General features: G+C 41.4%; 1 protein-coding gene across 1 annotated transcript; it reads left to right on the plus strand.

Annotated features, from left to right (window-relative positions):
* Window positions 1–9832: 9832 nt before the first annotated feature.
* LOC135443306 (uncharacterized) lies at window positions 9833–14439 on the plus strand. Its single transcript, XM_064703521.1, is given in 4 exon segments — window positions 9833–11119; window positions 11122–11955; window positions 11958–13349; window positions 14300–14439. Coding segments are annotated over 4 exon segments (3642 nt in total). The 5' UTR covers window positions 9833–9843.
* Window positions 14440–14640: the final 201 nt, after the last annotated feature.

A 14640-nucleotide genomic window follows, 5' to 3' on the forward strand; every position in this document is an offset into this window, starting at 1 on the left:
TGGCTCTTGCACATGAACCAGAAAGCTCCCAGGGGCTATTTTTGATATTGAATACCAAAAAGGTTGCTGCTATGAGGAAAAAAATTCACAACACTAACACAAAAATCCCCAAATTATTAAGTTACAGACAACATAAAACACAACACAGTGTCACATGTCACAGAATGATGATCACAACTTGAGTGGGAAAACTGTCAAAGCAATTTACTGAAAATTTTTAGCATAGTTGATAGTCAATTTCAAACTTCAGGCAATTTAGCTGTTTAAAAGATACATTAAAAGGGAGATCATTCAGTAGCAACAAAGACAAAAGTCTAGTTTTCTCTCGATAATGACTTTCCTTGGGTGGTCTTCTCTAATTTAAAAATTTTTATCTTTTTAAAAATACACAGAAATAAAAATTAAAACCCCCTTAAATACCTCTGAAATCCAGTACCTAAAAATCATATATACCTGTGCTCTTCCACACAAAAAGATTTTTCAAATTCACTTGTTACTATAATTGAGCTATAGCATGCTTCATAAAATGTTGCAATCACTTCAATAACTTTCGTTTTATTTTAGATGCATTGAAACAGAATCCCTATTGTACAAAAATTTGGGTTTCACATTCACAGAGGGGATCCAATACAAAGACAGAAATTAGAAAATTAGCATATTAACAAATTAGTTACTTTGCAGAGTGACAGCACAAAGCACTAGAGGATCAAGTTCCATTCAACAATTTATTTTCAATTTGGTGACAAATCACAATATAAAATTCCTTTAATATCACATTTTGATTTCAATCTACCTACATACACAGAGAAATGTTCTTGCTAGAAATATGTGGGATCAAGGTTTAGATGTGCATATTGGTATAAAAATAATTTGATACATATGTTTATTAGAGGAAAAAAATGCATATGTTCTCAGTAGTGATGGCAAACAATGTTCATTTGTGAAAATTCTTGCCATCTGGAAGGGTGCTAAATGAACTCTGTTAGGTTATTGCTTTGTTGATAGCCAGAGCACTTATTTTCTATCTTTGGCATTTATTGTTCTTTGCAAATTGCTTTCCTCAGCCACTATAACAACACAATTTAACACTACTTAATATATATTCTGAATCGCAACTGGAAAACACTGACAAAAAAAGTTAATAAATTAATCATCACAAATTCCCCAATGTCATTAGGATGGAATTTAGTCTCCTATATCAAGGGTTCAGTTGTCTGCTAGAAATACAGGAGGCAAAATTTAGCACAACCAACTTGAAATGTTAATCTTTTGCTTAATAATCATCTTCAGGACAAATGACACACTGTTAATATGGTAAATGGGCCATGGTATTGATTACCAAATAAAGCACATAAAATTATATACACTTACATATATTTCTTACAGATGCCTGTATTTACATTCACTGTTAAATATTTTCCATAGAAAAGAAGAAACTATTAGGGAAAAAGAATCCTATTAAGGAAAAATTAATAAGTTGGCTAAGTAACCAAGTTATGATAGATGGCACACACACTAAAGTTTTTCACATGGCCACACAGCAGACCTAAATGTGGGCTATGACCCTGCACAACTTGGTAGAACTACAGGCCAAATTTGGGATCTCAAGCCAAAGAACAACCAGATATTTTTCTTCTTTATTTTCGGTACAGAGTGCACAAACTACACTGCTTTACCATTTTCCCTCATGGATAAGCATGTTTTTTTAGCTCTCTGTGGAATTATACAACTTCAACAGCAGCACCTTGCCCAAGCACTTCAGATTAAGTACACCATTGATCTAACTGGAACCAAATGAATATCAGCACATTTCAGCTTAAATGTTTTAATAAATCCTTTGTTACTGAGCAGAGTTTCTGCAATGAAGTGGACTACCAGGAAAGAAACAACATGAATTCACATCCATTTATCTGTAGATTTGGTTCAACATAAGTCACAAGAGCTGGATTTAGTTTTCCACCCCTCCTGTTACATTTCCCACTCAATTATGTGAGGAGTTCTGATGTCTCAAACCTTAGTGTAATAAATCAGATTTGCAGCTTGATTACAATAAGTGGCTTCAAATATAATAAATTATTTCACAATTAAGAGAGTTAATGAAACTTGGTGTGTATTTCACCTAAAATTATCTGTCCATGCATAGGCATTCTTGTCTCAGGGATTCACAAAAACATCATACTTGTGGTATAACCAGTTCACATACAATTCTTTGTTTTATTAAGTCAGACTAAAAACACGTGTACTATATGCAGTTACAGCTTCTGTTCATTTAGGATTTAGAATAGATTATGTTGCTCTTTAATGACAAGTAGTTATTTTCTAATCCAGTTTCCTACTCTGAAGTGAAAAAGCTGTAAAACACAACTGGACCAATAAAACCCAAAGATACAGTACTACTGCATGGTAAAGAGTAGCATATGCAATACCAGCAGTAAAAATATCTATAATTCTACTATGTCATGCCATTATATTCATATCAATATATAAACACATGATTTCCTACTAATCCCTTTAAACCAAGACAAAAATTGTTGATGTTCTAAAAACATTCCTAGACTGCTAAAATTTATAAAGTTATACCATTAAAAATGGGGCTTAATGAAATTTTTTATGTAGTTTTTAATTATATTCTGAAATGGTATAGCAGTTACTTTGAGAGGAAGGATAATCTGTATGCAGCTACAGTAATTTCATATCTGTCACTAGATATAAGACAAACTATTCAAATCCATCCAGAAAAAAAAGCCCTTTTGGCAAAATTCTAACTCTGCTTTATTCCTATTCATGTTATGAAATACATGAGGAAGTAGAATAAGTCAAGGATTTAAAAAACAAACCACACAACTTTAAATACAAAGTTCTGGGTCACTGCCAAACCTGTACAATTCATATTTTGAAATGATCAGAAATCTACACTCAAAACACTTTTAATAAAGATAAAGCCAAAAGAACAATCAAATTTGGAAATACTTTGTAGGGGATTTTTAGTTCTTAAAATTGTCTTGACTTAAACTACTCATTAGCATGAACATGAAGAGCTAAAAAATAGGTCTATAAACAGCTTGTAATGTTTTAACAAAAAAAAGTGTCTTTGGGGCTACAGAGTTTTCCTCTAAAAAATTAACATGCCCAAATCTTATTACTATTAGAAAGATATTGCTCATATAAGGAAATATTAACTCCACTGAATATTTTCTGCCCTAAGGTAATCAACTCTGAGTAACCAATACTACTTGTGATACTCGATTTTTCTCCCTTCCTTAAAGCATGTAAAACAGTTTTCAGTCTTCTGAGTTTCCAAGTTGAGTATTGAGCATTCAGCCTGGCCATGTAAAAATGGAGCACATTGTAATCCATGAGCAAATCAATATGGCTGTTCCAATATGAAAGGAAAATTTCTTTTTCAGCAAGGACTGCAAAAGAGGACAGAATTCACATATCCAGAAAAACTGAGGATGTGGTCAAATCACTGCCATGAATTACATGTCCAGAAATTAAAAACCGTTTTCAGTCATCCCAAAATAAACACACATCATCATTCTACTGTTAGTTACCTGATTTTCTATAAACTTGGTCTATTTTGGACAAGGAATTCCAACCTGAAGTGATACACTAAGTATTATTTTCTTATAGAATTTCTTTAAAGTTTCAATGTTGTGAATTTACAAGTGAGAATGAACATTTTCCATTAAAGCTGTAGCATAAACGCATTGCAGGACAATTTCACTAACTCTCAAAACTGAAATAAAATTTTAAGTTAATTTAACTTGAACACCAGCTATGATCTGAGCAACTGGGAGCCAGATTCTGCCTAGATTCTCAGTAAATCAGCACCAATGCAATGTTCCAATTTTTCTATGTTAATTCAAGGTAGTTGGAAGCTACACTGCATGCAGTACACCGATGGAAATAACAGAAAATTTGACATACAACGTTCTAGACTAAAGGATTTAAGTCATACAGGCTTCAGATTGCAGTGGAAAAAGTGAAAATTGGAATGCCCAATTTGTTTATACTGCTGGTACAACGGCCAAAGCAATGCAATTATTTCTTTGTTCACAATTACCTTAAGCCCAGATAAACAATAAAAACTAGATGTTTTTATAAATTTCATAATATTGTTAAATAAGATTTGTTATCAGTATGTGAGGAACCTTATAGGCCCTCCTACACTCAGAGCTGGAGAAGAAGCAGTTTCACACATTCTAAACTCAGATGTCTCAGCTCACCCAATGTAATACACTCACAAATACCCCCACATTTCCACTGCAGGATATGTCACACAAATATCTAGAGGTGCCACAAAATTCTGTTCTCATTACAAAAAGTTCTTTGGATTACTTTACTACAGCTGCACTAAGGGAGCACTTCAGAGAAAAATTGAAAATAGCAGAGGTCACAGTACATTAACAAAGATAAGCCCCATGAGGTTATTATCTTTTTTTTTTGAACTGCAGCCTAACAGGACACACACGAAGCTTAGATCCCATTTCATAATGAAATAACAAGGTTGTGTTATAGCTGCTCAGAGGGAACACTTAAAATGTGACCAAACTGCTAATTCTGCTATAACTGTCCAAAGTGCCTAAAGGGTCATTTATTAAAAATAAAAAATAAATTGCTTCTGCCACCGAATAAATCCCCAAACACACAAGGTCTGAGGGCAGCATTTTGAAGGAGAAATATTCAAAGGTTAGAAGCAAATTTTACTTAATAAAAGGCATTAGCTTTCCATTTGTTTATAACAGAGCTACACGTGCCCATCTCAAATTATGATATTATGCAGTTGAAGCCAAAACTGAGTATCATAAAAGATAAAGTCCACAGTGTACCAAAATACAGTACATAGACACACTCCATTTGGAAATCACTTTATTTATTACAGCTAGCAAAAGTACCAATCACCAAAGGACAAAAGATGCTTTTTATTGAAAAATTTCGTTCTCTGAGTTCCACATTGCAACTAAAGCATGAGCAATAAGAATGATTACTTGGAAATTTAATCAATTCAAGTTGGTTCATTTTTTAAAATTGCTGGAAAACTACAAAATCTTCTAGTGATCATTCCATGGCTGTCATCTGACATTGTTTCTTACATGGTAAAAGGATACTTTGTGCAGGGCAAGTGTAGGCCCAAATCTGCTTTCAAGTTAACGGAATTTTAAAGTACTTTCATGTAACTTATTAAACATGCACAATATTTGTGCTAAAAATTACAGAAGTTGATAAATGAATCCCTGTCTTTCTCTGTAGCTGCATTGACATTTTCCAAAGTAAGTATTAAAGATAACCAGGTGATAAACATCTTACAAGTGTCTATAAAGAAAGCAGTAAATAAAAAGAGCATTTTAAACATGGAACAGTATCATCACTATTCTCATGAAATACACACAGATGTGTTCAGCCCTTCCTCTTATTTTCAGTGTCATAAATACTATGCAGTGGTATTTTATTATGTTATAGTAGCACTTCTGCTTTTGACAAAAGAGATTATGTGTTGTGAATACACGTGGAAAGACAGCACCCACTCCAAAATCACCTCATATATTAAAAGCCAAGGTTTGAAAATTTATTATTATCCACTGATTCTCAAGTTCCATTTCAGTCCTCCAGCAAAAAATTTTTGCCTCTTTCCCCTTAGACTGACTCTTTTAATTATAAAGTTGTTACAAATATACTCACAAAAAATAGTCACAATTATGTTCCCTTCCAAAACAATAGGAAATGTGATTAATATGAGTACATAGAGAAGATAACAGACTAAAGCCTCTTTTGCTGTAGCAGTCCTAGGGTCTGTACACTGCATGCTGAAGAGTTCTTAAATTCAAAGAAAGGAAGAAATACCATTCTATTTCTCAAAGACTTCTATAAACCTCATTTTGCCCTCTCTAAGTTCCTTCCCTTTTACTGCTTCTTCCTACAGAAAAACATTATGCTGGATTTGTGACACAATTTTCATGACTGCAATGCCACACACAGGATTATGACTTAACCAAAGGATCAGGCAGAAAATAAGCTGTGAGGGGAGGCTGTGAGCTTTTCTGCTGGATTAAAGCACAAATCTCCAGCAGTAGTGCAAAGAACATCAACACTGCTACCCAAGAATGTTGCTTTTGCTATGAACATTCTCACCCAGGCTTGCTCCACTATGACAGCTCACTTGATCTCCATTCAGGCAGATAAAATTAGAAGTGCCACAGACAGCCTGACTACACATATAGGTTTTTTTTTTCCTTTGCTACATTTTTTGACCCATCTGACAAAGGATAGTTCCTGCTCTGCAGGACAGAGAATCCTTCACCTGCCAGTTCTTATTTTACCTTGATATCAACGTAGAGCAGGGACCTTCAAGCACCTCCCATCCTTGTACTTCACTACAGATTAAAATCTGGACATCAGCTTTAGCTAACTAATAAAGAAACTGCAGCAAATTACCTGTATGCCTATGTAATTTGTCAAAAAGTAACAGTCACAGAGACTTAAATATTTACTTCTGTCTTTCAGGAAAAAAGTATCTGAAGTCTTCATTTGAAAGTGAAAGCAAGCTGTGCTCACAGATAAGGATGCTCTATATTATGAATACCTGTGCACGTGGTTAGAGAGACTTTACACACCCATTATTCTCCTTCACAGCATTTAGAGCAGAGGAGCTGTGGGTCCAGAGAGACCTTCCCAGGCTGTCACAAGTAAGACTAGATGCCGACGTTGAAAACTGGTGCTTTACAAACTACAGCATTTAGGTTCAGCATGAATTCCCAGAACCTGCTTTGCAGAGCAGTCCGCATAGTTCCACTTCTGCTGGTATCACCTTCATGTGCAAATGGCTGCTTATGACACTATGAAATTGTCTCCACACTGAGAATTTAAGAGGAGCTTCCCAATAAAAAGCTGAGGTTTTTTTTGCCATAGAGGATTACAGGTGCATTGGGATAGAGGAGGCTGAGCAGGGTCATAAAAAGGAGAAAATCTACACTAATATATAACCTAAATAATCTAAACATAGATAAAATGCAATGCTAGATTTCATAATATACCTAATATGTATCCTAAAGGCTCCACAGTGATCCAATCCCAAAACATTTCTGCAATGTCAAGTCAATAGCTGAAGGGCATTTGTTTGGGATATTTTTTTTACATTTAAGAGGGAAAACTCAAGGTAGATGCATTATAAGCTCTTAAGACTTCAAACCACCCAAAGAAGGCAATATCAGTATGGCACAAACCTGCCTGCTTTTCACTAAACTACTGTGGGAAACTTGTTAGGAATGGCATCATCACCAGGCAGAGGTAGCAGTACTATAAATTAGCAACCCTATTGTAAATTCACATACGGAAGAAATTCCAATTCTGAGGTAATAGAGTCAGTTGGAAGTCACCAAAAACTGAATTGCTGGAAAGGAGAAGAGGTTTTGTTTTTTACTCCTTGCCTAGTACCAAGTAAAGTATGTAAGGTCTCCCCAAAGAGATACTCATAAATTAATGCTGCAAAATGAGTCTTATTTGCAAGGGGTTAAACTACTGTTAAAGCTCCTAGGGTCATTCAAAAACCTTCACACAAAAAGTCAATTCTAAAGGAACCACCAGTAGAAATACCAAACTCATGTTGAGACAGAGTAATCCATCCTGAACTAGGTAAAGTGTCTAGGAGAGGTGAAGGGTCTGTGGAGCTAAAGCTGAAGGAGAGGCCGCATTCCAGAGACAGCAAGAAGACAGAGAAAGAAAAACAGAAAACCGCGAGGTCAATCTGCCCCGACCTAGGAATTCCTTCGATAAAGAAGAATTAGTGCTAAATGTCGCGTGGAATGAATATGTATGAACTTAATTTGAAACTGTATGCATATGCATTTGGAAGGGGGATAAAAAGGGGACTCGGAGTCTCCAGGGGCGCGCACGCCTTTTGGGAGGCTTGCGTCCGACGCGCGTCGTAATAAAGGCATACCGGGCTTTACAACTTTTACAAGTTGTGAGGTTTCTTCCTTTCTCCGCAAATCATTCTGGCGAGCCAGGCAGGAGATTCAGGAGATATTTTCCGTCTCCATCTCTGTCCCCGCAGGGGCAGGGGGGACCGACGGACTCCTAGGCGCACCCCAGGATTTTCCTGGAGGAAGTTCCGCTCGCCTCGACTTGCCTCCTGCCGGGACAGACAAGAACCTGCTGGCCGCGGAGAAGGACACGGTATGTACTAGGGGCCCCTGGGGGGGGGGAGGGAAGAACAAGGAAAGAACAAGGGAATTAACGACCCAGAGACGTCTGGGGATCAGCCGATAGAGCGGCCGATAGAGCGGCCGATAGAGCGGCCATATTAGAGACGGGGTTCGTTCCATCGTCGTCCTGATAGAGCAGGACTGCCAGCGGCTCCGGGGTAAGCTAGCTGCAGCTGATAGAGCGGCTGTATTAGAGACGGGGTTCGTCCCCTCGTCGTCCTGATAGAGCAGGACTGCCAGCGGCTCCGGGTGTAAGCCGGGTGAACCCGTGTATGCGTGTATTAGAATTCAGATTCTGATAGGGCAGAGCTGAATTCGCGTATGTTTCTTCTGTTTGTGCGTGTGTGAGTGGTGTCCGGACACTGTGTTGCTGTGTGTTGCATTGTGTGATCAGCGCGCTGTATTTGTAAGTTGTGTAAGTGTATAAAGTGTATGATATATAGAGAGCAGGCTGTGCGGGGGGCGAAAGTTCTGCCCGCCGCTTGAGAGGCTGAGTAAACACCGGCCGAAGCAGGCTGTGCGGGGGGGCGAAAGTTCTGCCCGCCGCTTGAGAGGCTGAGTAAACACCGGCCGAAGCAGGCTGTGCGGGGGCGGGGAGCACCCGACGGAGAAAACAGAGAGAACTGTGAAAAGCGTGCGCGAGGGCGTTTTTTGAGTAAAAGTGGTAAATTGTGGTGTAGGTTGTGCGTGCTTTCACCGTGGCTAGACGAACCCGAGGGGTTCCTCTGCCTCAGTGGTTTGGACTCGACCCTTGGGAGTTCGTGAATCCGGTGAATTTTTGGATAAATAGAGAAGACGAACGAGTTCACTTAGAGGGACTCTACCGGACTTCAGCTGGCATTCTTGTAAGTCTGGACTGGGAACAGCCTGCCGTAGAAAATTTAGAGCTCCCTGTAATAAATGGAATAGCTTGCTTTTGCAGGAAATTTCGAGTAACCTTTGGCGCATCAAGAGGCTGGCACGCTGCGTGGGTATTATTACAGTGCGTAGTTTGTGGGAAACGCTGGTATTGTTGTTCTAGCAGGCGACGGGGCACGTGCCCCAGGTGTAAACGAGAGGTTCCTGATCAAGCTGATTCAGAGCCTAAGATCTTAAAACTTGTGTGTGGGAAATCACATCTGGTACCTGCCACTTGGGGTGTGTGGGAGGAGGACTGGGAAGCTACTGTGAAGTCCTGTGAAAAGAGGTTTGGGTGGAAGCGGGACAGAGCAAGAAGGAGATAATGGGAACTAACCAGAGTAAGGAAGTTCCGCAGGCCAGCCCCTTAGGGTGCATCTTGGCCCACTGGAAGGAAATCACTAGCCGGGGGGGCTCTGAGAATAAAAAGGATCTAATCCAGTATTGCACACGCTGGTGGCCCTTATATAGGCTAGAGGACGGGGCAAGGTGGCCACCCACTGGAACCCTGGACTATAATACTTTACTGCAGTTGATGTTGTTTCTAAGACGGGAGGGTAAATGGAATGAGGTCTCGTATGCTGATATGTTTTTTGTTTTAAGAAACCACCAAGAGTGGCAGAGGGACTGTGGGATTAAGGCACCCTCAGACCCACTGGTCTTGGCCCTTGAAAGGGATAACAAGGCAAAGAGAGGGCAAATCAAACGCTGCTGTTCAGCATGCAGTATAGGACAACGGTGTATGAGATCAGATAAGGTCTATTGTTCTGAGGAGCAAGAACGGGACACATTTGAGTGGGTGAAACATCCTCCAGCTCCTCCCCGAAGGGGGATGGTTAGGGAAGTCGAGGCTGATGCTGAGGATGAGGAGGAAGGAAGCCTCCCCAAAAGGGAGGAGGAGGACTCAGGTGGGGAAGGCACATCTACTAGATCCCACCCCATCCGTGGGAGTCCAATTGCATCTAGGACTAGGAGGCAAGTAGTGCTACAGGCCCCTCTGCGACAGGCAGTGGGGCCAGAAGGGGGTAGATTAATGATTAAAGTGCCATTTACCACCCTTGATTTAGAAGCATGGGAAAGGGTTGCGAGGAATTACCGTGTTGACCCGATACTCACTGCCAAACGCCTGAGGTATGTTATCAAACAGCACAACCCAGACTGGGCTGACATCCAGCTACTACTGGATGCTTTCACTGAGACAGAGAAGCAGCTGATCTTAAAGACAGCTGGGAATTTGGCGGAGGATTACTGTAAAGCCACCCAGCTGGATGTAAAACAACATTTCCCCCTCCAAGACCCAGAATGGGACCCTAATGTGTCGGCAGAGGTAAAGAAATTAACAGAGTATCAAGAGTGGATAGTAACAGGGGTGGAAAGAGCTATTCCAAAAACCATAAACTGGTCTGCCTTATATTCACTTAAGCAGGGACCTTCTGAGACTCCATCTGAATTTCTAGAGCGTTTAAGGGATACCATGCGTCGTCATACATCATTAGATCCGGAGTCTGAGATAGGGATAAACCAACTAGTTAATTCATTTTTGGGGCAGTCTGCTGGAGATATCAGACGTAAACTTCAGAAGATTCGGGGAGCAGACGCGAGAAATCTTGAAGCCTTGTTAGAAGAGGCCTGGAGAGTATTTAGTAACCGGGAGGAAGGATATAAACGGGGAATGAAAAGGTTGGTGGCGGTGGTACAGGAGGAAAGGCAGAGGAAACACAACCAGGGCCCACCGAGACAAGGACCACCTCGGTTGGGCAGGGACCAGTGTGCAATCTGCAAAAGAATTGGTCACTGGAAAGACCAATGCCCAGAACGAAGAAGGAGTGACCAACAGATGGCTGCACACGTACAAAACAACTGAGGAGGACCGGGGGATCCTGCCCCAGCGGATCCACTGGTTATAACAATGAGGCTGGGGGAAGAAGGGAAAAGGGTAGAATTTTTAGTTGACACAGGAGCTACATATTCAGTCCTAAATAAAGCCTTAGTGCCTGTGGAAAATGATTATGTTGTAGTACAGGGGCAACTGGCCAGTCTGAAAGGGCATATTTTTGCAAACCTTTGAAGTACAAATTGGGAAAACAATGGGGTATTCATAAGTTCTTATACATGCCTAATTCACCAAGAGCACTCTTGGGGAGAGATTTATTGGAACAATTACAAGCCACCATCATATTCAAAAATGGGGAAATTACTCTGGAGGTGAATGATCAAAAGTACATAGAGGCACTAAGTTTAACTCTGACTGCTACTGGCATTAAGGAAGAAATTGATGAGGAAATATTAAGTCAGGTATTTCCCGGGGTGTGGGCCTCTGATGTGCCAGGAAGGGCAAAAAATGCCTCTCCCATAGTAATCAAACTCAAGGAGGGAGCGCAGCCAGTGAGAATCAAGCAGTACCCCCTAAGGAAAGAGGACAGGGAGGGAATCAGCTCAATAATCGAAAATTTTCTGCAACTAGGATTGCTGAAGGAATGCCAATCTGATTTTAATACTCCCATCCTGCCTGTTCGAAAATCTGATGGGACATACCGGATAGTACAGGATTTAAGGGCTATCAATAAAATAACAGAAGATCTGTATCCGGTTGTAGCCAATCCATACACTTTATTAACTTGCTTAACACCTGAGCTAACCTGGTTCACTGTTCTAGATTTAAAGGATGCCTTCTTTTGCCTCCCCATCCATGAAGCCAGCCAAAAATTCTTTGCATTTGAATGGGAAAGCCCTAAAAGTGGGCGCAAACCCCAGCTCACATGGACCAGACTACCACAAGGTTGGAAAAATTCCCCCACCCTGTTCGGGGAACAACTTGCAAAGGATCTGGAATCCTGGGAAGCCCCACAGAAAGAGGGAGGCTTTTGCAGTATGTTGATGACCTTCTACTGGCCACTCAGACAAGGGAAGCATGTGTGGCCTGGACGGTAAGCCTTTTGAATTTCCTAGGACTCCAAGGATACAGAGTATCCAAGAAAAAGGCACAGATAGTGAAACAGAAAGTAGTCTACCTGGGGTACGAGGTGAGTGCTGGGCAACGGACTTTAGGGCAGGCTCGCAAGGAAGCCATATGCCAAACCCCAAAACCCCAGACCATAAAGGAACTCCGAACGTTCCTAGGCATGGCAGGGTGGTGCCGGCTGTGGGTCTATAATTATGGACTACTCGTCAGACCCCTCTATGCTCTTATTGCCAATGGAAACAGAGATCTCCAGTGGACGAAAGAAGCAACACGGGCCTTTCACCAGCTAAAGGATGCCCTCATGTCAGCTCCAGCTTTGGGACTTCCAGATGTGAGTAAACCATTTTTCCTATTTTCCCATGAGAAGCAGGGAATTGCCCTGGGAATACTGGCTCAAGACTTGGGTCCATACCGAAGGGCAGTCGCTTACCTCTCTAAGCAACTAGATGCAACAGCCAAAGGATGGCCAGGTTGCCTCAGAGCTGTAGCAGCAGTTGTGCTGAACATCCAAGAGGCACGCAAGTTTACCCTGGGACAAAAAATGACTGTGCTAGTGTCCCATACAGTGTCCGCAGTACTGGAAGTAAAGGGTGGCCACTGGCTTTCACCGCAGAGGTTTCTGAAATACCAGGCCATTATGGTGGAGCAAGATGATGTAGAGATCGTGGTGACTAATATTGTCAACCCAGCTTCTTTTCTCAGTGGAAACCAAGGAGAGGCAGTACACCACAATTGCCTGGAGACCATTGAAGCTACCTACTCCAGCCGCCCGGACTTAAAGGATACCCCCCTGGACGACGCAGAGACCTGGTTCACTGATGGGAGCAGCTACGTTGCTGATGGGAAGCGATATGCTGGATATGCAGTGACCACCTATAGAGAGGTAATCGAGTCTGGACCCTTACCAACAGGCACCTCCGCGCAGAAGGCCGAGATAATTGCCCTGACCCGTGCCTTGGAAAGGGCAAAAGGGAGGAGAATAAACATCTACACAGACTCGAGGTATGCATTCGGAGTTGTACATGCACATGGGGCCATCTGGAAGGAGAGGGGGCTGCTGACCTCACAGGGAAAGAACATCAAACATGCACAAGAAATAATCCAGCTGCTGGAAGCAGTTCAACTGCCTGAAAAGGTAGCAATTATGCACATTAAGGCACACCAAAAAGTGAGCTCAGAATTGGAAGAAGGAAATGAGCTGGCGGATAGAGAGGCAAAAGAAGCAGCAAAAGGGGAGGTAGCTACTGAAGGAGTCCTTATCCCAGACGGACAAATCTCCCTTGAAGGTAAGCCAGAATATAGCAAGAGAGATAGGAAATTAATTGAAGATCAAAAAGGGACATATAGCCAAGAAGGGTGGGCTACCATTGAAAAGAAACTGGTAATCCCTTCCCATTTGTTGTGGTCATTAGTAAGGGAAGAACACCAGAAAACACACTGGGGAATAAATGCCCTATACACATACCTGATTGAGAGGATTGTTGCTAGAAATTTATATGCCACTATTACTCAGGTAACTCGACAGTGTGATCTTTGCCTCCAGACTAATCCCAAAAATATCCCCAGGCCGAAACTTGGTCAGATTGGGAGGGGCCATGGGCCTGGACAACAGTGGCAAATTGACTTTTCAGAACTCCCAAGGAAAGGGGGGTATCGATATTTGTTGGTATTGACAGATACATTTTCAGGGTGGCCAGAAGCGTTCCCCACCAGAACTGTCAAAGCTAGAGAGGTGACCAGGGTGTTATTACAAGAGATAATACCGCGCTTTGGAGTTCCAGCCACAATGTCCTCAGATAGAGGATCACATTTCATTTCCAAAATAGTGCAACAAATTAGTAGCCATCTGGGCATAGACTGGGAGCTCCACACCCCATACCACCCCCAATCAAGTGGTCAGGTGGAGAAAATGAATCATTTGATTAAACAGCAAATCATAAGACTGGGGCAGGAAGCAAATCTGCCCTGGCCCCAAGCTCTTCCACTAGCACTATTGCGAATTCGAACTAAACCTCGAGCTAAAGAAAAGTTAAGCCCTTTTGAAATACTCTATGGGAGACCATATGGAATACAAAAGGGAATGTCCACCCACATTGGAGAGGTGACATTAGCCACCTACATGGTGGCCTTAAACAAACAGCTCAGAGAAATTGAAAAACATGTGGCAGGAACTCGGAGCCGGGAGTTAGATGGGCCAGTACATAACATACAGCCTGGAGATTATGTATATGTTAAGTCTCTTACAGAAAAAACTTTGGAACCGCAGTGGGAGGGACCGTTCCAAGTGCTTCTCACCACCTTCACTGCAATCAAAATCAAGGAGCAGAACGCCTGGATTCATCACTCCCGGGTGAAGAAGGCCCAGAGACCCCTTGAGGAGTGACTCCAGGAGACAATGAACTGAGACTAAAACTTACTTGGGCAAAATGAGTAAATTGCGGTCGGGAGTAGCTCACGTTTTAGTTTGTAGGATCATTTTGTGTATAATCATGACTGAAGTTTTAGAACTTGAGAGTACCTTTATTCAGAGCAATGTTAAATGGCCTTGGTCCCGGGCGTTTAATCAGTATACTGGAT

This window comes from Zonotrichia leucophrys, chromosome 1, assembly GCF_028769735.1.
Source record: "Zonotrichia leucophrys gambelii isolate GWCS_2022_RI chromosome 1, RI_Zleu_2.0, whole genome shotgun sequence".
Classification (NCBI taxonomy): Eukaryota; Metazoa; Chordata; class Aves; order Passeriformes; family Passerellidae; genus Zonotrichia; species Zonotrichia leucophrys.